The sequence below is a fragment of the Convolutriloba macropyga genome, chromosome 15, assembly GCF_964194025.1.
Source record: "Convolutriloba macropyga chromosome 15, txConMacr16.3, whole genome shotgun sequence".
Lineage (NCBI taxonomy): Eukaryota > Metazoa > Xenacoelomorpha > Acoela > Convolutidae > Convolutriloba > Convolutriloba macropyga.
In genome coordinates this window covers 15,012,152-15,035,747 of record NC_134482.1, presented here as the reverse complement: position 1 = coordinate 15,035,747, position 23,596 = coordinate 15,012,152, and the positions used below count along the sequence as shown (strand labels likewise).

The 23,596-nt window shown below is 36.1% G+C and overlaps 1 protein-coding gene across 2 annotated transcripts in view; it reads right to left on the bottom strand.

Moving 5' to 3' along the window:
* Positions 1-765: 765 nt before the first annotated feature.
* Positions 766-23,596, bottom strand: part of LOC142354252 (uncharacterized) — a 57,824-nt gene continuing 34,993 nt past the window's right edge. For both annotated transcript variants that reach the window (XM_075406512.1, XM_075406511.1), the window contains one exon: positions 766-1,049. In XM_075406512.1, the coding sequence (XP_075262627.1) occupies positions 931-1,049 (119 nt within the window). In that variant the 3' untranslated portion in view covers positions 766-930. The remainder of the gene's footprint in view (positions 1,050-23,596) is intronic.

Below are 23,596 nucleotides of genomic sequence, written 5' to 3'. Positions count from 1 at the left end.
ACCACTCAATTAATGTTCTCAAGTTTTCTGATTTTGGAAATTTTAAAAAGTAAGAGCGATGGAGTTGAAATTAGCTTTGCAAAATGGTTTTTTCAGAAATTTAATTAGTTCCGTTTGCACTAATTACGCTAATCTTATAATTAGATTCCAATTGCCAGAATTCTCGATTTTTTGTATTTTTCGATTGCTTTTTTTGTAATTCGGTGCTAGTTATTTTGCGCCCAAACCCTACGCATTTCTAGTATTAATTACTGGGATCTATTATCCTCAACTAATTATAATGAAGTCCAAATAGGGGTGAAAAATTGCGTTACTGTGTAATTTTGAGTATCCTTCTGTCCCTTTTGTTCGCTTAAAAGTCGGCTCATTGTCTTTTTCTTTTCAAAATCAAACATGTCCATTTTCACATTTATTTTCACATCTGTTTTCAAATTATGGTCTCCAGCATGGAAGTTCTTCAAGCTTACATTTTAAGGAGATCTTTTGAGAATATTGAAAATAGGAAGTTTGCTCTTTTGGTTTGCCCAGATATGTGTCATTACTCATCAAATAATTGGATAATGAAATAGCAAGTGCGCTTGGCTGTTGTAAATGGTATACTACGGCGCCCACAAATCGGGGGCTGGGTGTGTGTGTGTGTGTGTGTGGGGGGGGGGGGGTGCAAAAGGGAAAACAACGCCAATATTCTACATCTTACCTAACGAGATTCTTAATTCGTTGATTCAAATTTCTAGACGAAAAGATCGCGCCAAGAAAATTTCTGGCTGTGAAATAAGATATAAATTCGTGAATAGGATATATAGCACTGATTTTGAAAGAGAAATCTTATCATAATACCATCTTATATCCAAATTGAATACAATTCAACTGACGCTAAAATGGTTATGGGTGTCTCAAATTCGATGATGATAAGTTTATAGTGACGAAAGTTTATGATTTGAGTGTGTTTCTGGACCCCGGCAAATTGAGGAATCGTGAGAACTGGACCTTGTACGGGTTCCGGAACATTCGGGTTCCCTTGTTGCCCGCTGAGCTCCCGTAACCTTGATCTGAAAATTAAACGGATTAGGATTAAAAAGTTTGTCAAACATATAAAAAAATGTTTATAACGGATTATAAAAGAACAATGGTGCAAAAAATGCGCTTAATTGGGTGGATAATTTCTGCTTTCTTTACAAAATTCGAAGAGAGTGAATTTGCATATTTGCACTCAAATAGAATTGAAGATCACGGCCTATGTTCATACATGTGTATTACCCCTGTGAGCTGTGTTTACGTTTGCGACCTTCAACAAAAAAAAACGTTTTTAGCAGCCAGAAGACGTGAGCGGATATTACAGGCGTAAAACATCTTTGACCAAACTACGCAATTGTTATTAACTCTCTGATTGTAAGTGTGTTTCCAAGAATTGAGTTATTAAAATTCAAGCCCATGGTAACTGAAATTCAACCTTTTGATAATTAAATTTCAGGCATTTGGTAATTACTCTAGTCTATATCTGGATTTATTAAAAGACCGTCATCGACCAAAAAAAGACAAGAAAATACTGTCAACCACAGATTTTTATATAAAAAGAATATGTATCGACTTTCCGTGGAGTCCTCGACTTTGGCACGAACTACAACAACCGTCCTCGACTTTGTCTAGACAATAAAAACGTGTCCTGCATTTTGGCTGGACAATAAAACGTCAGGAATTTGGCTGGAAAATAAAACCTGTCCTGAAGTTTCGCTGGAAAATAAAACGTGTCCTGGGACAAAAATGTTTTACGTGCAATTTTATTGCAAAACATTGTTTGAAATACACACATTTTAAGACGTCAAAAGTCCAAAGTGTCAGAAGCCGAAATGCCAGAGGTTCCTAATAAGTCAGAGGTTGACTTCCGTTGACTTTCGTTACTTTAAAACGTGCGCATTTCGTATTTCATAATGCATTTTTATAATTCATTTCGTCTTATAACGCGTTCGCGTTTATGCACGGTTACGTGACTCTGCAGAAGTGATATCGAAATTCTGACTTAATATCCCGAACCGCTTTGCGATTCTCGATAGGCGCCAGAATATCACCTAACCATTACCTATAACCTTGTCAGCATGCATATTCCTTCATCTTTTGCGAGTTAGAAAAACTGACAATTTATCAAAAATCAGCATCAATTTTCTATAAAATGGTAATATTTATTTTTTGAAGGGGAAATGAGTGACGCCACATTATCATCATGGCTAACTAGAGTCTTTGACAGTGTAATTCAATTCAATATTTAACCCACGCCTCCTCCTCAACTCGCATTAATAGTTCTTTTCATAATTTTTAGCCTAGACTAGGGTAAAATACATGAATCTGATTCTCAAAGAGAATAAATCAAAACAAAAAGGATTTTAGGGGCCGAGACAAACAAAATTAAGCAATACTAAAAATAATTTCACAAAAATTCCATTACCTTTTTTTCATTTCTGTTTACGATATCCCATTCTTGAATTAAGTTCAAAAGGTTCCATCGAAAATTCTTCAATTAAGTTGACGCTATTAGGGTGATATGAGGCTGATATCACACCGGGATTTTTTATTCGCATTTACAGTTTCAATAATTTAATAAAAACGTAATTTCACTATAAAAATTTCAAAAAAAGGATGTCAACTTTTTTTAAAAGGTCTCCAATTTAAGTCTTAACAACAATGAATCAAAAAAATTTATGAAAACAGTCACATCAAATTTTGTTGAAGAGAAGTAAGTTTCACATACGTAAAACATAAAAAGAATAAAAAGTGCACGGTTAGCAGAATATCTTGATCTCTTTTGTCAGTCTTCATAAGTGTATAACTCAAATACAATTGCTGTCAAATTTATTTGCTTTGACTATCATGAGATCCTAATTTCTTAACTACTCAACTGAGTTAACGGTTATAAAAAAAAGAAAAATAGAAGAAGCTGTTAAAAGATCTCTAGCGCGATCATAGCCATGTTCCTGATTATTGGTATGTTAAAAATGTTATTAATTGTTTTTCATTTCAATTTGAGGAAAATGATTCGTTAGGAAAATAAGCCCAGCTACGAATAAATGTGACTTAAATTGGTGCAAAAATATTCCCAGAAATTCTTTTTTTAATACTCAATACGATGAATGCTTGGTTTTTTTCCCAATTTATTTGAGCAAATAGAATCTAATTGTACTAAAATAAAATATAATTGAAAAAAGCTGTTACTCACTGACAGCTCGTTATATGACAAAGATATATATATATATATATATATATATATATATGTATATATATATATATATATATAATTATATATATATAAATATATATATATATATATATATATATATATATATATATATATACATATATAAATAGAAAATGTGAAAAACACTAAACTTTTCCACGTTTTGGCAAATCAATCGTAAATTTTTTTCACAGCAACACGTCTGTTGAGCATTTATTGAGCCATACATAGGCATGTTGTCAATTAGACAATTATGGAAGAAAATTCGCTCACCGCAGAAATTTCTATAATCGGGAACGTGTTCAGCGCTGCACTTTTTTCAAAAAATTGGAAGACATTTAGGTAATCTTAAATTTTTATCAGCGTTAAAATATGTTGAATGATGTAAAAGCAACGGTCAGTTTTGTCGTATCTTCGCTAAAAGAATAAATTTCTAATAGTTTTTTACTAAACATTGTGAAAAATACTCCCACGCAGGAAAAATTTCGAACTAAATTAATATATATTATCTGTTCCCCACTAAGTGCGCAAAAGAAATTCACGCCCCCAGGTGTACAGGTCAATTTTTTATGTTTTACTGTTATTATATATCTTTACTCACAGTGGGGCATAAAAACACGAAATGGGGATGGGTGAAACAAAATAGATCCTGCCGAAAACTCTATCAATTAGAATTGATTAAGGCCAAATTTGTCAATATAAACTTCTATTTCTATCAAAATTGATTCTTTTAACTGTTTGAAAATGTTACTGTCTGGTTCTGTACCATGTATTTCAGGTTGGCTTATCAAAACAAGTTAAACATCAGTCATTCATAAAAAACAAGGTAGCAAAAACATTCGAGACCAAATTTCAGAGTAATTATGACCAAGCGCTCAAAGGCAAAAGAGACAGATTATTTCAAATGATGAGCCACAGTTTTTATAATAATTGCAACTAGCAGACGAAAATGGAATAGAAAAAAATTTTAAAATAATTGCAGGACAACCCTCAATATAATCCGATTAGTTGCACGAAATATTTGGATCTAGTTTATCTGACCCGCAGATCAATTGAGAAAAAACAAGCCAAAAAACAAAGAGTCTTAAAAAATTAGAAACTAGAATAATCAACCGAAGTAAACAAAAATACCAAAACTACAATCGTTGCTAAAACTGAAGCTTATAATCTGAAGACCACTATTGATCCACTTAAGAAACCCTTCAAAACACGCAAGCCTTGAAAGGGCTACTGAAGATAGAAGAACTTAAAAAGTGTGACAAAATAATATTTTTAAAAACAAAAAATTGCAAAATTTCACAAAAATACTATTCGCTTATTTTTTTTATTTTTGTTTACAAGATCCCATTGATGAATTGACTTCAAAAGTTCTATCAAAAATTCTTCAATTCAGTTTGCCAATAAGAGTGTTATATCAGCCAGATATCGTATCAAGAGTTTTTATTCGCAAATAGACTTTCAGTAATTTAATATAAAGGTACTTTCACTATAAAATTTTCAGAAAATGATGTAATTTTTTCGAACAGGTCTTAAATTCAAGTCTTAATAATTACAAATTAAAAACAAATTTATGTCAACAACCATATCAAATTTCGTTAGAGAAGTAAGTTTTTCTTTTGAAAAAAATGAAAGGAATAAGATTTCGCGGTTAGTAGAATATAATGGTATTCTGCTAATAGATATTCGTCAGGCCTCATAAGTTTAAAATTATTTATCAGTGCAGTCAAATTAATTTACTCTAACTAGCAAACAAAACTCAGGGAATTGACGGAAGTAGTGATGTGTCTTTCTGGGCAAACTACGGGGGGGACATAAGTGTCTTCCCGTGAACAGTACGGGGGGACACAAGTGTCTTCCTGGGCAAACTACAGGGTGGGACACTTTGAAATTCTTTCTCCTTATTTCCCCTGCCATGCATGAAACTAATCTTAGGAAACCATTTTCCCTCAACTTGCGTAACTGGTTTCCCGCTTTGGGCTTGAAGTCATTTTAACTACCACAGCTTTTGCTTTGAAAGCTAATTCGTCATATGTCTGCGCCAGGGTACTTTAATCTTGTTTTGGTCTGGGCGCATTTCAACATTTTACCCACAGTTATACAGAACCTACACACCCAATACCAGAATACGAATTCCAAATGCCACCAAGGCGAAAACGTTGCTTGTTGGACTGCTTTCTGTGTGGCTCCAAATTTTTAAATTCTAAAGATCTTTTTACTCATTTTGAAGAAATACACCCCAACAATTTTAGATATCAATGTGAAAACTGCAATCAGAAAATTTGGCGTTTAATTGACACACGATACCACCAGTGTGAAAATTCAGCAGTTATTGCGCCCCCTCTAATTATCCAAAACCCTGTTTTAAGGTGTAAAATTTGTTTCAAAGTTTTTACCCAGCAAAATGGTTTGACTAAACATGTTAAAGGTCATTCCCCCATGGAAATTATTCTTAGTCGTCGTGGAATCCCGATAAAACGGCGTTAGAGAAACCTTTTATTTGTCTTCTTTTCATAATAAAGTTTCAATTTTTACATTAATTTGTATTTAGTTTATATGAATGCTTTTTATAATTTATCCATGCACTTCAACTACAACTAAATGTAAGTTATCAGTTATCTTCACTGCTTGAATTGTATAATACTAGACGTCTGCGTTTTGGTGTTGGTTCTATTATAAGACTATTAATTGAAGATAAATCAGACATATCACTATTATTGCTTGCTTCGCTTTCAACTGCTTCCAATTCTAGAAAAGAATTGTCAAGGGCTGGCGGGGAAATTGCGTAGGGTTCATTCCAGTCAACAATATCTTGATCAAGCTCACTTTCTGAATAATCGGGTTGATTGAATCCTGGATCGGGGGGAGAAAAACTATTGTTTTCAGATATCACATTTTCCGGGATTGTTTGTGAAATTGAATCCGAGTCGCTTTCGCTTTCTGACTCGCAATCCCAATCATTTAATATAACATTGTGAAATGCAAATTCTCTAATATTTTTATGTCCAAATGGTAGGGAGTTTATTGGGTCAAGGTAAAACCGCTTGTCACAGTAGGCCGAAAGCGCAACTCTGTTTTGTTCCAGTGTCATCAACTCATGTTTCTCTGATTTGATGGTCACATTTTTGACGCGGACAATTTCCCCGCTGTTCAATACTCTCTTGAAGACCTCGTGCTTTAGTTGCTTTTGCCCCTCATGTGTTATTCCCTTTGCACTTTTCTTCTGACAGTCTGAAAGAACGTTACAATCAATCCATTTTCTACTTTATTCTATGTGCTTTCCTAATCTAGGTTTCAATGTTCCTGTTATATTAAAAGGACGCTTCCATGAATTTGGTTAGTTTCAGAACTGGAATTTGCTTTAATAAAAAATAATGTTACACATACCCTTCGTTTGTATTGAATACTTTTTGGGTTTCAAGCCACAGAACTCTTCCATTACCACCCCTGCCAGTTCGTCTTTGAATTTGAGAGATACCATATGATTTTCTGTGTTGTACAATGCGTTATCAGAAGGGTAGTTGGAGAAATCGAATTTTGTGTTGACTTCTGCTCGTGCTAGCTCCTCATACAAGTCATCACAATCAACAGCATAGGTAAGTGAGTCCGTATCAGAGTATAAAAGTTCACACTTGAACCACTGTTTCAAATTCTCGTAGTAAAATCGAAACATGAATGCTTTTGAAAGATCCAGAATTGAAGCACCAACTATTGTAGGTTTCACCCAGTTTATATTCGTTTTTCTTGTAGTCACGACTGCCATGTTTTCATCAAAAATTTTAGAGGATTTCATGTTAAACTTATCTGTGTGGTTGAGGAGAGCTCGTTCATCTCGGACCAGGAAAGCGTTAACTCGATTTCGCATGCTTTCACAGCACTTTCCAAAAGCAGAGTTGTCCATAAGTTTGAAGAAGTTTTCAGCAATTTTGCTGGTTGCTGCTTGCCGCAATCTTGTGTTCAGTTCGATATACTTTGCCATCCACTTTGATTGTCTGAACTTGAGCACCTTAAGCAGTTTTGAAACTTTAAGGCCGTTTCGTTCATAAATCTTCAACGTTACATAGTGTAGTGTATAATCCTTCTTATCATAGAGTGTTTGAAGCAATTTGTTGCACTTTGAAACTTTTGGGAGATGATATTCTTCCAAAAGGTCCAACTGGTAACTACTCATCCACATGCTGTCTACAGGTTCTCGGGTGGGTGCCATTGGAAAATCTTGGTGAGCATCGTGAATTGAGTCGGGGTAGTCCAAGTCGATGCAGACGATATATCCAAATTCAGCGTCGTCTGGAGTTTGCGAAATTTGTTCAATCGTCACTTCTGTGTCCGTCTGGAAGGAATTGAGTGGCAAGCAGAAATCCTTCATGATCCCACCATAGAGGTTATTAGCATCTATGGTGAGACCATATGTTGATTTTTGCGTGTCATCAAAACGTTCCAGATATTTGTTGTTTGGCGTGAACAGTCTTTTTGTGTATACCGAGGACATACCCCCTCGCAACAATTCTTCTGCTATATCAAGATGGTTGCGATCTGTGAGAAGTTCCAGGTCGGGTTGACATATCTTCAGAAAGGCATCGCCCGCTAAGTGTGGTGCTGATAGATATTGAGCACAGTCCAAGCTGTACGAGTCCAGACAGACTGATCGTAGCCGCTCAAACCAGCAGGCGAGCTGTAGGGTGTCGACTGTCAAGTACAGATCGTGATATTCACCCATGTTTCTACAATCAAATTTTTCGAAGATCAGCTTTGCTTTTTCGTAGTCAGCTTCGGTTATTGTCACTTTTCCTGATTTGAGTTTGTCGACCCAGCACTTCTTAGGCGGCAATTTTTTTAGCTTGACTTTTCTGAAGGTGTCCATGTAGGAGTAGGGGTAGAATCCTTTACCGTGCAGTAGTTTCACATCATTTTGGTCACAGTATTCAAAATGGTTATCGAGTATATCGAAACTGTCTTCAGGCAAAGACTGAACTAGTTTATCTAAAGACCACTGCATGAAGCGAAGAGAATCGATAAAGCGAAGTTCTTCGTATATGGGTATGACGTTTTGATTTTTGTTCACAATATTTTTGATCCAAACTTTAAAGCTAAAACTGATATAATTCTCATCAGTTTGAGGTATTATTGAAAACTTATTGTTAGGTTTGCAGTGATGAAGACTCTTTACAACATGATGCAAGTCATACCCTGACAAGTTGTGTGCGATTATGCGGACGAAGCTCTGTGTTCTGCGCTGTAGGTTACACTTTGAGTGAGCCCAGCCAAGAAACTGATTTGAGAAATGGCAGTGATCCAAGACTTTTTCGTTGTCCACAGAAAAACTAGTTTCACATATCCAACAGTGAGTCGCAAGCTCTTTTGCTTGTCCAACTGCTCCTGTGAAGTACCTGTGTTTTTGCTTTTTCTCGTAGATATCTTTTGCCAGTGTCTCCATTTGCTTCACAAAGACTTGCATGCAATCTTCGCCTCTGTACAGATGGCAGAACTCCAAATTTGGACTTCCATGTGAAATGGCTACATAACAGCAACCGCTCGGAATGTGTTTGTCCAACACACGAGTCCCTGAAGTCTGTGGGTTTTGTTCAACTGATGATGCTGGAACAATGATTGACTCTAGGTCAAAATAGACAACCAGCGGAAGAGCTGTTTTTGCTTGAAATTTTTTGAAAGCGAGACTGTTGCTGTCCGGCTCAGGTAGCAGAACTTGACAAGTTTCGAAGTGATAGCAAAGTTTTTCGTGTTTTTGAAGCGTTTCGTTGTTCGAGCAAACATGAAAACAGTTGCGACAGATTTTTGCGCGTGCATCAATCTGTCGCCCTTGCACTTTTCGAACTAAGTTTACCAGGTCCGTTATCAGCACGTAGTGATAACGTTCACCATCAGTTATCAGTAGGAGATCAACGACAAAATCAGAGTTGTGCTTTGAAATTCGGAAAGGATACAAACTTTTCTTTTCGTATCGAAAAACGTTCACTTGTACTTCATTACATCTTTCAAGCGCGCTTATTTTGTCAATTGGCATCGGCATCGGGAAATCTCCTACTGCTTGATGAGTTAAAGGGTTTGAGCGAGCGTATGTTGCGGGGTTTGTTTTTTTGCTGTACCGATCCCCAGGTTGCGTGAGGGGGCAACCTTTCCCCTGCAAATGGTAGGCAGCCGTGAAACAATACAAGAAACAGTTTGGATCATTAAAGTTTCGGATATTGAGCAGGCATTTTAGAGCGCTAAGTTCAGTTGGAAGTGCTATATAGGTTGATCCCCGAATAGGGTTGAATTTTGCAAATCGAATTTCGAGTTTTTCTACCTTTTCAATAATCCAACCACTTCCACTTGAGGCATACATTGAAACCACGTTGACAATATGCTGCACGGACTCAAAGAACTGCTCTTCGGAGAGAGCATGCGTGTACACAATTTGCATTTCAGCGTTAGCGTAAATAGTTACGTGTTTTTCTTCTTCATTAATCCCCTTAGTGAGTGTAATGCTTAGAGAAAGTTGAACTTTCTGAGGACCTTCAAGGGTCTTTTGACGTATATGTTCATTGATGTGATACCTCGATGAGTTCATGAAAGACAAAACGTCAGTGTGATCATTACCTTTAATCTCGTAGATCTCCAGAGCACCTCGAATTGCCGACTGTACTGGTACTGCTTGATTATTGCTTTGGCCTCTGTTCCAAACAGGCAATCCGTGAGCATTCTTCAGATGTTGATGAAAGTTACTCTGGTTGTTGAAAACCAGAGTGCAGTAGGCACACTGATTTTGAACTTCTCCACCGTGCTCCCGTCGGGTGTGTTGGTTCTTTATCAGAATTTTGCGAGTCTCAAAACCACAAGTGCTACACTCCAAGGCTGGGAATTCCGGTTGAACTCCATGAACGCGCTGTTTGTGTCTTCAAAAGCTTCTTTTGTCGGCCAGTTCCTTTGCGCAAATTTCACACGGTTGGGTCATTTTTGAGTTTTTCAATTTTTTTTTCAAAGATTCAACTGAATGCTTTACTGAGAAAACGACTGAGCAAATGAAGTCAAATTGTAACAACAGTTAACTAGTACAATTAGAGGGAGTGTTAGTTGGTTGAAAGTTGTGTTCTACACGAGAAAAATTTCCCTATAAGGTTGTACTTTCACTTTGACACAACTTGCCAGGTTTGGAAGGCAAAGCTTGGTAGGAGTGTAGGTCAACTTTAACCCATGTTAACTTTTGACCAATAAGCGGTGTGTTCATGTTTCAGAACTACTCATTTCCATTATTTCCATGCAAGGTAAAAGTTTATTGTGTAGTTTTAGTTATATCTGTTATCTACCACAACTGAAACATAGCTAACGCAGTATAATTACAATATACTCTTTTCTGTCGGGAAACAGTTCAAATGTTCAAATTACTCTTCTAGAAAAGTTGTTTTAGACTTTCGCTACTCTTCGAGGGTTGTATCGAAATTCCGTTCTATTTTTAACCTTATTATCAGTTTTCACTTTTAGGTTTCTGGAATACTTGGCAGTATTCTTATACTATTGACTAAAATTGTTCTAAACTGCTATTATCAGCGTGTTTCATGTGAACAAAAATTAATTCCATGAAAGACATTCTATCTTATCATTGTGCAAAAGTAAATTGTAGCTATATATAAGACAAAGATAGGTCGAAAGCAATTGAAATTAAGGACTTGATATTTACCACTAGTACTGATAACACATTTACCAAATGTCATTTGGTGAAAACCATAAATGTGGTTGTGGAATAACTAAATGCATTCTATTTACAGAAAATGAACTTCTTTAGTGCTTAAAAACCTTTTTCTACTATATGATGAATAAAATGAAAGTTTTTTGTAACTACTTAAGTAGTGAGATTTTTGCACTTTTACAGAATTCCTACATATGAAAATTGACTTTTTACCATTTAAAAACCTATTTTTACCCTATGGTTAGTAAAATAAAAAGTTTTTTGTAACTACTTATATAGTGAGGATTTTGCACTTTTACAGAATTCCTACATATGAAAATTGACTTTTTACCATTTAAAAACCTTTTTTTACCCTATGGTTAGTAAAATAAAAGTTTTTTGTAACTACTTATGTAGTGAGAATTTTGCACTTTAACAGAATTCCTACATATGAAAATTGACTTTTTACCATTTAAAAACTTTTTTTTACCCTATGGTTAGTAAAATAAAAGTTTTTTGTAACTACTTAAGTACTGAGATTTTTGCACTTTTACAGAATTCCTACATATGAAAATTGACTTTTTACCATTTAAAAACCTTTTTTTACCCTATGGTTAATAAAATAAAAGTTTTTTGTAACTACTTATATAGTGAGGATTTTGCACTCTTACAGAATTCGTACATATGAAAACTGACTTTTTACCATTTAAAAACCTTTTTTTACCCTATGGTTAGTAAAATAAAAGTTTTTTGTAACTACTTATATAATGAGGATTTTGCACTTTTACAGAATTTCTTCATATGAAAATTGACTTTTTACCGTTTCAAAATCTTTCATTCTTCAATATGTGTTTTAAACAGAACTTTGCTTGCTTGCTGTGTTTTGATGTTATAACATGTGAGATGTTCTTCCAACGTTCACTAACTAACAATTTGACGGAATACTTTTTGATTCTGCCTTCTTTTTCTAAACAAAAAAGAGATATTATGATGTTCAATTAAAATTAGAAATGCAAATTGATATTTTTTTACATTTTCACACCAAAAAAATATTATTAAAGCACACAATTTTTTTAGAGGTTAATAAAAACGGTGACTGTTTGGAAAAGTTTCAGTTCTCCGAGTTCAGTTTAGTCCTCAAATATATCTATAAGTGGTGTTCGATTGGCACGTTTTTTCTGTGGAGCATTGCATACTTTGGGAGTCTCTGAATTCAAGGGTGTTGTGTTGGTTGAGATTCTGTACGTTTCGAAGGATACTGTAGCATTCTCTGCACTCTGCGGTGGTGTCACAAAAGTTGTCTCTGAAAGAAGAGAACTATCGAAATTTGGCTCGAATTGCTCGTTTGACCCCATATTCCAAGACAATTTGTCCTTGATTGAAGCGATAACTTTTTTTCGTTTTGTATCTGTTGTTTCCGGCGTAACAAAGGGGCTTGGGTCGTTTGTTGCCGGTGATCCAATTGGTGAAGTAGCTGGTGAAGTTGGCGAAGGTTGAATTCCCCAAAGTTGAGCCAGTTCTTCAATTGCCTGGAATTGGCCGAGTTGATTCTCAAAAATAGGCACACAGTCACAATCGCATCGGTACAAAAGTCTCTTTGTGTCTGGAGAAAGTGTGTCAATGTCATAGGGGAAAAGTAGGGGCATTTTCCGAGGAACACTGTATCCTCCAGCTGTTAGCACAGTTTTCGTGCCATTGTCTTCTGTAGATACGTATTTATCTGGTAGTGTTGCAACAAAATTTACGAAAATTTTTGGTATGATGCAATGTTCAATTGATCTCCAACAGCCTTTTTCGCTATTTTTCTTCTGCTGTATAAAAACGATGTAGTTTTCGTATTGAGTGTGATACACAATACTGCGCTCCCAAGAATCTTCAGACTCGCAAAGAATGTAGTAAGACATTATTTGTAAAGCACTTTTACAGTTTGTTCTCTTGAAAATGGAGCAGAACTGAACAACTATAGTCTTGAATTTAAAAACGAATAAAAAATCCGGCAAACACCAACATTAGCAACACTTGTGTGTGAAATTTGTTGAATACTTAACACACCCAGGTCAATGCTTGTAACTGCAATTGTGAATGTTTACTCTACATGAACTTGTCTGTGTTATAGTTTTATGTTTTTGTAACTAGTTGCAAAGTGTATAAGAAAGTCTTATCTACACAGACTTAAACTCAATAGTTTTCAGTTTTATTATGTTGATATGTATACTAAAGTTTATAATGTATGCAATAGCAAGAAGTTTACAACCAGTTTTGTTTAGTATAGACTGTGTTATATCAAAGGCCTAAAGCCTTCTATTAAACGCTTGCTGTGCAATTGTGAGTTCTTTCTTATCTATGGACACACCGAGAGGTCACATTTGTTTTCCATTAAATTGTACTAGTTCCTGCTCTATGTTGAGTAATATTATCCAAATATAAACTTTATTACCAACGCAATAAAACAGTTTAAGTGAGGGTCACGAGTTTTGTCTTACATTTTGACAAAATTACCAAGTTTTATAACCTAGACTTACATTCAAATTCAAATCAGACGCATACATGTTAACCAAGAGCGCTCTTATCAGAAGTACGCATTTAAAGTGTTGTTTGTGTTTTGTGTGTTAAAGGTACTTGTAAATAAAAATCATTTCCGAAAATTCTTTCAAAACAGGTAGTTTGACACAGTTTAAGTACACAATTCTTGAAAATGCCATTTACTGCTGATAAGGACGCAGAGTTTGGAGACGTGTATTTTGAAATCTCTAGAACAGAGAAAAGATTGATACGCGCAACAGTGAAGTCTTATAAAAATACGGGTGCCTATGTATTTCTCAAGCTATTTAAAAAAGTTGACAAGGAATATGAACTTCAACAACGAATTACTCTAACTTTGGATGAGTTTGAGCTTTTGTCAAAAAGGTCAGCAAAAATACGGTCTGCTGCTGCTGGTACAGCTACTGAAAACGATCAAGCTAACAAAGCTCCAGCAGCGAAAAGACGTAAAACTAAAAAAGACGACGAGCACGAAAATTCAGACTAATTATAATATATTAGAAAATGGTGGAAGCGATGTATGAGCGTTCTCCGGGTTTCTTCAAGCAGTTTCAAAAAAACTTTAAATATTTCATATCGGAAGAAAAACCTAATTTTTCTTCTCTCAAGAATTTTGCCTTTTGCATGCATTTTGAGAGTGTCCACTGTGATTATAACCCTACTAATCATTACCATGTTCTTATCGACGTGTCGGAGTTCTCAGCAGACTTTCTAAAACAAACAAAACCGTGTTCAGTTCCGTGTCTTTTTACAACTTTCAAGTATCTGTTCTCGTCTTCGGATACACTGGAGGCAAAGGGAGATGTTTTTCAAAAACTCTTGCTGGCAGTGGAGTACAACAAAAGCAATTTCAACGGATTCTCAAAAGCAGACACTACTGCCTCCATTCAAAAGCGTTTGCCAATTTTTACGAAAAACGTCACAAACAAATTTCAACAACCTGACTGCTTATACCGAAACTTTGCTGGACACAAAAGTTTGGAATTAAATGCATCGAAGCAAAAAAATCAACCAATTCAAACTGATCAACTAACAACTGAAACTCTGAAAAGATTTCAATCGATTCTCTCTGGACCGCATGTTGGTGCTTTTTGTCAAGTAATGAATATTTTTATTAGTGGATATGGAAAGTTGGAAATTGATTCTGATGTTCTGTGTGTTCGTTTCCTTTATGAAGAAAAAATTAAATTTTGAAAAAAAAACTTATTTTCAATATAGGTTAGTAATGTTAGAACATCATATGAAGCGCAAAACGAAGCAAATCAATATCACTCATTTTTACAAGTCTTTGTCCACTGAAAATAATATGAGTAATATAAATACAAAATAAGCCACACAAAATTGAGTTTTGTTTCTGTATAGGTTGGTTTCTCAGTAATTCATATACGGTATTAACATTAAAGTTTGAGACTATTTTGCTCTGCAAGTGTTTGTATGACGATAGAGTTTGGCCTAAGGGATCTGCAAAAATAATTTTTTGATCTTTTTGGCAGAGAAAAATCCAATGGGTTCCGATTGATGCAGACGTTGAAATATTGACTATAATGAAGCTGTTGTCGGTAAAGTTGGTTGGAAAATTATCAGCCGCATAAACTCCACGAAATTTGTTTTTGAGTTCCGAACATCTCTGAATTAGAGAGTTTAAGTTGTCTTCGTTCATTAGTTTGTTAAAATATGATTCTTTGAAACTTTCCGCGCCGAATCAATATAAATGGTACTTGCTTTTTCCCCAATAATGAATATTTCTACATTATGAGCTAAGGCAGCAGAAAACTTTAGTTCAATTGATACAGAACAATTTGTAAGTTCAGGGTGAATAAAATCGTGAGACGCCTGCTGAGTACTCGTCAGATCGAAAACCATAATGAAATGATTTGGGTAGTCTTCTAGACTGATTCCATGTCCATTGTCGAAATAGGCTAGATCTGACATAGTGTTGAAGTAAACACGTTTTGAATCATCGGTTGAAATAGGACTATCAGCAACGGGAAGACCATTACGGTGAATGCAAATTTGTTCCAAATTGAATTTTCTATAGTGAAATGGGTTAAGCAGCTTGCTTCCGAGGAAAGCTTCGTTCGTGTTTAAGCAAATGGCGAGTCTTCTAATGGGTTCTCTGCCAAAAACCTCTTCTTGCTTCCAGCTCTGCAAACCGGCAGAAGCCAGAAAACTTTAAGTAATCGTTTCTAGGTAAGGATAGGATGCTGGACTGGAAAGCAGGGTCTTTTCTATTGCTGACACAACATCATCGTTCAGCGTCATTTTCCGTACAAATAAGTTAGCTTCTGTAATTTTTATTTTGTAGGATTTTGCAGCGTCATCTGAAATTTAAAAAAATCGTCAATCGATCGCCGAAAAGAGATTCGGAGTGTTACACCACTGAGAAGATGTCGATCACAGGTAAAGAAGTCAACCGCCACCTTTCCGTAAAATTTACACTCAGCAGATGCTCTGACTAAAGTTTTTCGTCTGGTGATTTCGGATGCTGCAATTCCCCCGGGGTTTGCTTCATAAGAATAGCCTTGACATGCCAACCACGTGCTTTTGGCATCTTTATTGTGAGAAAACTCGGTTTCGATGAAACTTTTGTGGGCATAGTTACCATTGGCACTTGAAATTTTCAAACCGTTAGCAGATACTGTACAATCAGAAAAAACGAATGTAGGACATTGTTGCAAAAGTATGGCGCGTCTGTTTTAGTCACATCTCCAGCAGCAGTGTTGTCATATTTCAAATCAGCATCAGAAGACTGTACAATCTTGCACTTGATTTCAAGAAAAATTTTTTGGAGATCAATGAAATTGTTGCGGTCTCCTGCAACTTCAAACTCTAGCATTGGTCCATTAGGGCTGTAAACCGGTACCAATTTCTGACAAAAACTTCCATCAAATGTAACAAGGAGAGCTGGTTTCTCGAATAAATCCAACGAACTATGCGTTGCTTCGGCTGGTAACATATTACCGATCATCTTTTACTTTGGCGAAGAAGTCCGACCGACTTCTTTTGGGTACTCTTTTTCGTGAAATGGTGGTTTTGCGTTTGGTTGTATTCCTTGGTCCAGCGCGTAAGCGTTTTGAATTCCTTCTCATTCTTCTCGTTCGTCGCATTCGGAGAGCTAAAGATCCACCTGTTTGTTTTTTCACTGTGTTTGATATGGTGTTCTTTAGAGCTTGCTTTGGTGATTTCTTTTTACCGATAACAACCATCAACTCAGGGACGCTTTGTAGCAACAGTTCTTTTCCGATGCGTTTAGCTGCTGGCAGAACAAACTTCCGAGCAAGTGGCAGTGCAACACGTCCAATACCGCTAGCTAATTCTCCAAAACCACTACCTCTTTGTCTATAGTGACCGGAAAAGTGAGGCAATGATGATGCTTGGTTTGCGTAGTAGGAATCCATTTAATCACCAAATTTTTTAAATTGTAGTGTTAAAATAACTTTACCAGTCCCCGAAAAGGGAACTAACTGTCCCGTTTCAGTTCGTAGCTCAATTGATATCGATTGAATGGTGTTCGAAAGTAGTTTTTTGTAGTCAAAATTTGTGAAAACTATCCAGTGAGTGGGCTCCAACTCACACACGCTACCGTTTTTCAAACGCTGTTTTGAATCAATGACTCGTAACAATGGTGCTTTCGCATTACCCACATACTGATACTCAATAATGTTTGTGTAAATAAAAATTAAATGCTTTCCAGCGCAAAGGTCTGCTGGAAAATCACCATAATAGGCTTTCGTATCATCATTTTTCATTAATCGGTTCGCTGTTGTGGGAATCACTTTGTATCCAATATGAATTCCGTAACCATCTGGAATACCTTTAAAGCCAATTATACTGGGTATTTCTTCACTTGGAAAGGTAATTCCCTCGTATTTACCAAAAATGATTTCGTATTTCCCACTGCTTTTGATTTCTCGGAAAGAGAAGTTAGGCAGTCCGACTGTTCTCTTGATAGTTGCTAAAAGTTGAGCAACTGTATCATAAGTGACAGCCATAAACGCTAATTTTTCTCCATTGTAGGGTCGTGAAATGACGTTGGATCCAGTTGCGCGGTTTTGTGATTCCTCATATCCCCTGAGACTGAACGCAACCAAATCTCCATTAACTATGTGTTCAATTTTTGTTGGAAAAATGATTTCACTCAGAGCCACTCTCCAGTCTCCTGTGAGATTAATTTCATCATTAAAAAAATTTCTAAAATTTGCTAAAGTGTTTTCCTGGAAAATGTCCATCGAAGCAGATGATATAACGTGTACTGTGAACTCATCCTCAAAACGGTTACTACTCATTTTGATTTGGAGATTCTCGTACTAGTTGTAATTCTGGCTGGTAAAACTTGCCGTGGATAATTTCTTTACTAGAATCAATAAGAGAATATGTAGGTGGATTAAGCGTCGGAATACCGGCAATTTCAAAAACTTCGTCAGTGAAAGATTGCTTGTATCCTTTTCGGAATATTTTTCCTTTTTAACGATTCGAACAAAGTCACCCACGTAAAGTTTGTTGCAGAGTGTTTTGAAAGCTCCCAAAAACTCAGTACCATCATCCACCCAAACTTTTTGTGGTTGCTTGTGTTTGATCTTGTTTCGGAAGGCCTTTGCGGTTTCTGTTGCATTTTTTGTTTTCAACGGTTCAACACGTAGAGACCTCGAGAGGCAGTCAACTGCTACGAGCAAATATTTAACATCACGATTGTATTTTGCAAGTTTATCAACATGAGCTAAATCTAAAGACCAGATTTCATTCAGATCGTTGACGATTACTTTTAATCGCGGAAAATTCAACCGCTGTGCACGATATTTTGTGAAGGATGGTTTTGTTTCCAACTACACTTTGACTTTTGTCATTGGCAGTTTGCTGAAATCTTTGATGCTGAATGATGCTGGACCTTTAGAATAGAGTCTATCCAGTAGTTTCACATCTTTAATAGTTAGACCATTTTTTTCCTTTCGTCTCCTGCTCTGTCTTTTTGTTTGTTTGATTTTTTGGTTCTGCAGTTTTTGATCCGGAGGCTTTACTTTGACTTCCACTGCTCTGTTTGCTTCTTTGTTGTTTTTCTGATTCTCCTTGAATTTGTTCGGTTTCCTCTTCTTTCTCCTCATCGCTGTAAACTTCTTTGAGAACTTTTTTAGCATGAGTGTTGGATACTAAGTGCGGGGGTATCTTAAGTTCGTGCAAAATATTTGTGTACACGGCTAGGTCAATTTTCTTTGTCGGCTGTTGCAAATTGTACAAAAAAGTTGACACTTTAACTCTCATAGGTTTGTCCTCAATATGAAGGAAACCACTCGGGTCCTCAATGGAAACTGTTTCTGAACTTAATATCTTGTTTAGGATGATTTCCGCTCTTTGGATTTTGTTTTCTTCCTTTAATTCTACTTCTGACATTATAGAGTCAAAGTCTGATTGTCTTTTTTTCAATGAGGGCTCAATTTCGCCATCAACACTAAAGAAAGACTGTACACTTTCACTTCCATCATCCAATTCACTTTTTAAATCAACACTACTTGTTCTTCTTCTTTTGCGCTTGTTCACGATATTAGTTTTATTAGTTTCCTGTTCAGTAGCCTGTTTGCTTTCAAAATCGGTTGGGTTGTTTCGTTGGAGGAGTGACAATTGAGCAGCTTTCTGTTTATAAATGGGATTATCCAAAATTTCTGTCCTAGTCGGTTGTTTTGACACAAACATTCTTTTTGGTATCAAGACAAACTCTTCCGCATGCATTACTACTTCTTCAAGTAAAGGTAACAAGAGAGACTTATGCTTCGAAGTAGATGTAAATTTTTTACCAATAGCTGACGCTTTTTCCTCAAACTTGTCTCTTTGGAAAGAAAATGTCGGAATGATGTTTCGTAGTTTTCAAGTAAACTTTTATCTGTGGGCACGTTTCCATTTATAACATTGAGAAAGCATTCACAGAGAAATTTTATAAATTTGTTTGATGATTTTTTGATGAACTTTTTTAGCATGCTTTCCGGCATTTCGAGCATTCGCCTCAGCATACATATCTCTTTCTCTCTCATTTGTGAGGTAGGTAATTACAGCTTTGGAAGATGGCAGATAGAAAATTGTTGGCCCCGGTGGTACAATATTTGAACAATAACGTAGTGAGTCAGTTGTTTTTGGGTCTAAATCAATCAATAAGTGTCCGAATGGTTGTTTTGTTGCAAGATCATAGCTGTCTTTTAAAAAGATTGTGTTATTGAGTTTTTTTCCAATATAACTTATCTGCTGTATATCTCTGGGAGATTTGAACAAAATGATGTGTGTTGTGTTGAGATCAATTGTTCGAGACCATTTACTCTGTTGAAAAAAATTATGCTTAACATAGATAACACTGATCTTTTTGTGGCGTCCAGCTGTTGCAAGTTTTGAAAACTCCTTGTCATTGAAAATTTCCTCGCAAGAATTGTCAAAGACGAGCAAACAGTTTTGCAACTGTGAAATGAATTCAAATCCCGAGAATTTGGTAAAATAAATGTTCAAGTTACGCTCCATCGTTTGAAATTTTGGTTGATCATGTTGATAGAAATAGTATATTGACTTGAAATTAAGGAAAAACGTATTCTTAAGAAGCATTTGAAAAATAATTTCGGTCTTTCCACAACCTGAAGGACCACAGACTGCCATGAAGAGACGATCACTCGTTGAGATTATTTTATTCATAACTTAGGATTTGGAAGTGCGTATCCAACTGTGCACGATAGCAATGAAAACCAAAATGTTGATTCTTCACAATCGAGGTGGAAGAAAACTAATTTGGTCAGTGAAACTACAATAAGAAAAACTATTATCGAAACTTGTGTAAAATAAACTACCTCAGAGCGCGGTAATCTAGAATTGCAAAACCTCCAAGACCGTCTCTCTTGGTTTTGATCATCAAAAACCAAATCAGTGATTCCTGCTCCTCCACTGCCAGCGCAATCTAATTGATCTCCTGATTGACTCATTTTGAAAGCGAAGGATTTTAAAAAATGAATTTAATTCAAAAATTCTGTTAGTTTATTATTTAGTTAGTTCATCAACCATAAAAAATTCGTATGTAATAAATTCAGAGTTTTTGTCTTCCTTCTTATATTTTACTTTATAGTTCGCTTGGAATCCGTAGTCATTGCCATAGTAGACAAATGACTCCACCTTTCCTTCTCTGACTACCTCTTTGATTTCATCGGGGAGACTCTCATCGTCCAGGGGTACTGGTACTGGCACTGGATACTTGGGCGTAGGTAAAGGGGTTAGTTTCAGTTTTTTCATTTTCTCTTGTAAAGACATGATACATTTGAAAGTACTCCAGCAGTGAAAGATATTTCTTAAGTGTTTCAATTTCAGCAGTATTACAAAGTATTTGCTGCTTCCTCAGTATAGTTTGTCCACGAGAATCAATTTTTTCTTCTTTCAGAAAAGTCACTGTCAACTGGTTATCACTCGCAATGCAACTGCATACTGTCAAATTTGGAGATAAATTCACTTGAAGAACTGAAGGAGTTGCTTTCTCCACACGACGACTCATTAGTTGGTAGTGTTATCCAATAAAAGTACACCTGTGCCTTTCTCTTTGCGCAATGCTTTTTCTTTTGTTTGAATGGTAGAATAGATGAATGAAGTGAACAAGTCAAGTGCTCTACTGGAGTGAAGATTTCTTCCATTTTTGGACATAACAAGGTTTCTAAATTTGTGACGTCTTTTTGAAGGAGTTTTTGCAGTGTCTCCGTCTTCTCCTTCCCCTTTGCGTAGAATTTAGCAGTAGGAAAACCGATCCTGATTGCTATAAATATTTGTGATAGAAACCAGTAAGGGTAGCTGCCGCTGTCCCACGAAATACCATGCAAATGCTTCGATACCCACTGATGCGATTTCTTCTCACTCGAGGACAGCGAGTTGAAGGAAATTGGAGGAAGAAAAAGAACCGTGTTTGAGTAGTTGTTTGAACAAACAGATAATTCTTTTATAATGAATCCACTCTTTTTGTGTCGAAAACCTTCAAAATCTATAACAACAATCTCCGGACTCAACATTCCAGCAAACTGAATAAGTTACGTTTAAAAGTTTTCACGAACATGCAGAAGAATAAACCTGTCAGGTGACCAACGTAAGCGTGTGTGATTGGACAAGGCAAAACGTAAGAGTATCCTGGACCCTTTTGGCTATACTCTGCAAAAAATCCAGAGGCATCATGAAGAATTGCATGTAAGCGAAGCACTTTAAATGATTTCAAATAAGTATCCAATGAAGAGTTATCTATTCCAATGATCCCACAATAAGGCCTGAGTTTTAGTGCAATTTCGAGGTTAACATCAGGGTCCAAGTGCAAGCAGGTTGCGAAAAAGTAAAGAAATCTTTCATTATGTTCTGGATAGTCTGTTTTTATTAAATTATAGATTTCATGAATGGTTTTTAAATCTACCGTCGCGATTGTTGTTGTCATGCTGTTTTTGAGCTAGCATTATAGACAAATGAAAATTAGGTGACTTTTGCAGGGTATGATAATTACTTTTTTTTTGTTTGTGTCTACATGACAGCTCCTTTTCCCCCAAGGTTTTTAAAGTTCTTCCTGGTTGGTTTCCTTAAACTGATTTTTTTAAAATTGCAAGTGTCCCCCCTCCCCTCCATAAGACTCAGAGAAAAACAAAGAAAAAATCTAAGTGTCCCCCCCTGTAGTTTGACCGGGAAGACACTTGTGTCCACCCCTGTAGTGTTCACGGGAAGACACTTGTGTCCCCCCCTGTAGTTTGACCGGGAAGACACTTGTGTCCCCCCCTGTAGTTTGACCGGGAAGACACTTGTGTCCCCCCCTGTAGTGTTCACGGGAAGACACTTATGCCCCCCCCCGGAGTTTGCCCAGACCAAAACAAGATTAAAGTACCCTGAAGCAGACATATGACGAATTAACTTTCAAAGCAAAAGCGGTGGTAGTTAAAATGGCTTCAAGCCCAAAGCGGCAAACCAGTCACGCAAGTGGAGGGAAAATGGTTTCCTAAGATTAGTTTCATGCATGTTAGGGGAAATAAGGAGAAGGAATTTCAAAGTGTCCCACCCTGTAGTTTGCCCAGGAAGACACTTGTGTCCCCCCCGTGGTGTTCACGGGAAGACACTTATGCCCCCCCCGTAGTTTGCCCAGAAAGACACATCACTACTGACGGAAAAACAAATATTAGGGCCTACTCTTTTAAATAATCAGCCGACTCAACGCTTGCACAAAAAAGAGAGTTAACATCTGCTGTTAAAGAATCTCTAGCGCCATCTCAGCGATGTTCTAAATTAATAGTAGGTTATAAATGTTTTTTAAATTTTTCTAAACTCAATTTAACACGCTTTTATTGTTGAGGAAAGTGAATAGTTATGGAATTAACCCCGCAAGGAAACAATGTGTCTTTAATTGGAGTGAAATTAATGCTTTTTTTGAAAATGTTCAATAGAATAAATGCTGAAGTTCTGCTAATTTCTTTAGGCAAATAGAATCTAATTGTGCACAAATAAATTAGTATTAAAAAAGGCTGTTCCTCAATGACAGCGTTTTGAATATGACAAAATTTATATATTTTATTGGTCTCAAAATTACAAACCAAACAAAACTTTTTTCTGAGGAGATTGTCGATGTAGAGATATGCATAGATTGCAAAACGCACAAGCTTTTTATTATTTTACATCTAAGTAAACAATTCGTGTGAGTAATTAAATTTACATGCTAATTTTTGTGTTCCTTACCTACTACACTCTAAATGTTTCGTAAATCGGTCCAAAGGAAACGTAATGAGTTTGCATATACAGCAAATATAAAAAACACTTATGAAATGGTCACATTTTGTTAAACAAATGGTAAATTTCGTTCAAAACGAACAGTTCGTAGAGCACTTGTTAAGCCAAGAAGAGCCATGTTGTCAAGTAGACAATTATGGAAGAAAATGCGCTTACCCCAGAAATTTCTTTAATCGGGAAGGGGTCAGCGATGCATTTTTTCAGAAAATTTTTAGGTACGCAGGTAATTTTAAGTTTTTTTTCAGCATTCAATCATGTTATTAAAACGACAGTCAGTTCTGTCGTACTTTCACTTAAAAACTCAATTTCTTATAACCTTCAACTAAACGTGGTCAACAATACGCCCACGCAGAAAAATTTCATTCAAAATTATTAGATATATTCTGTCCCCCCTTTAGTGGGCATGAAAAAGTTAC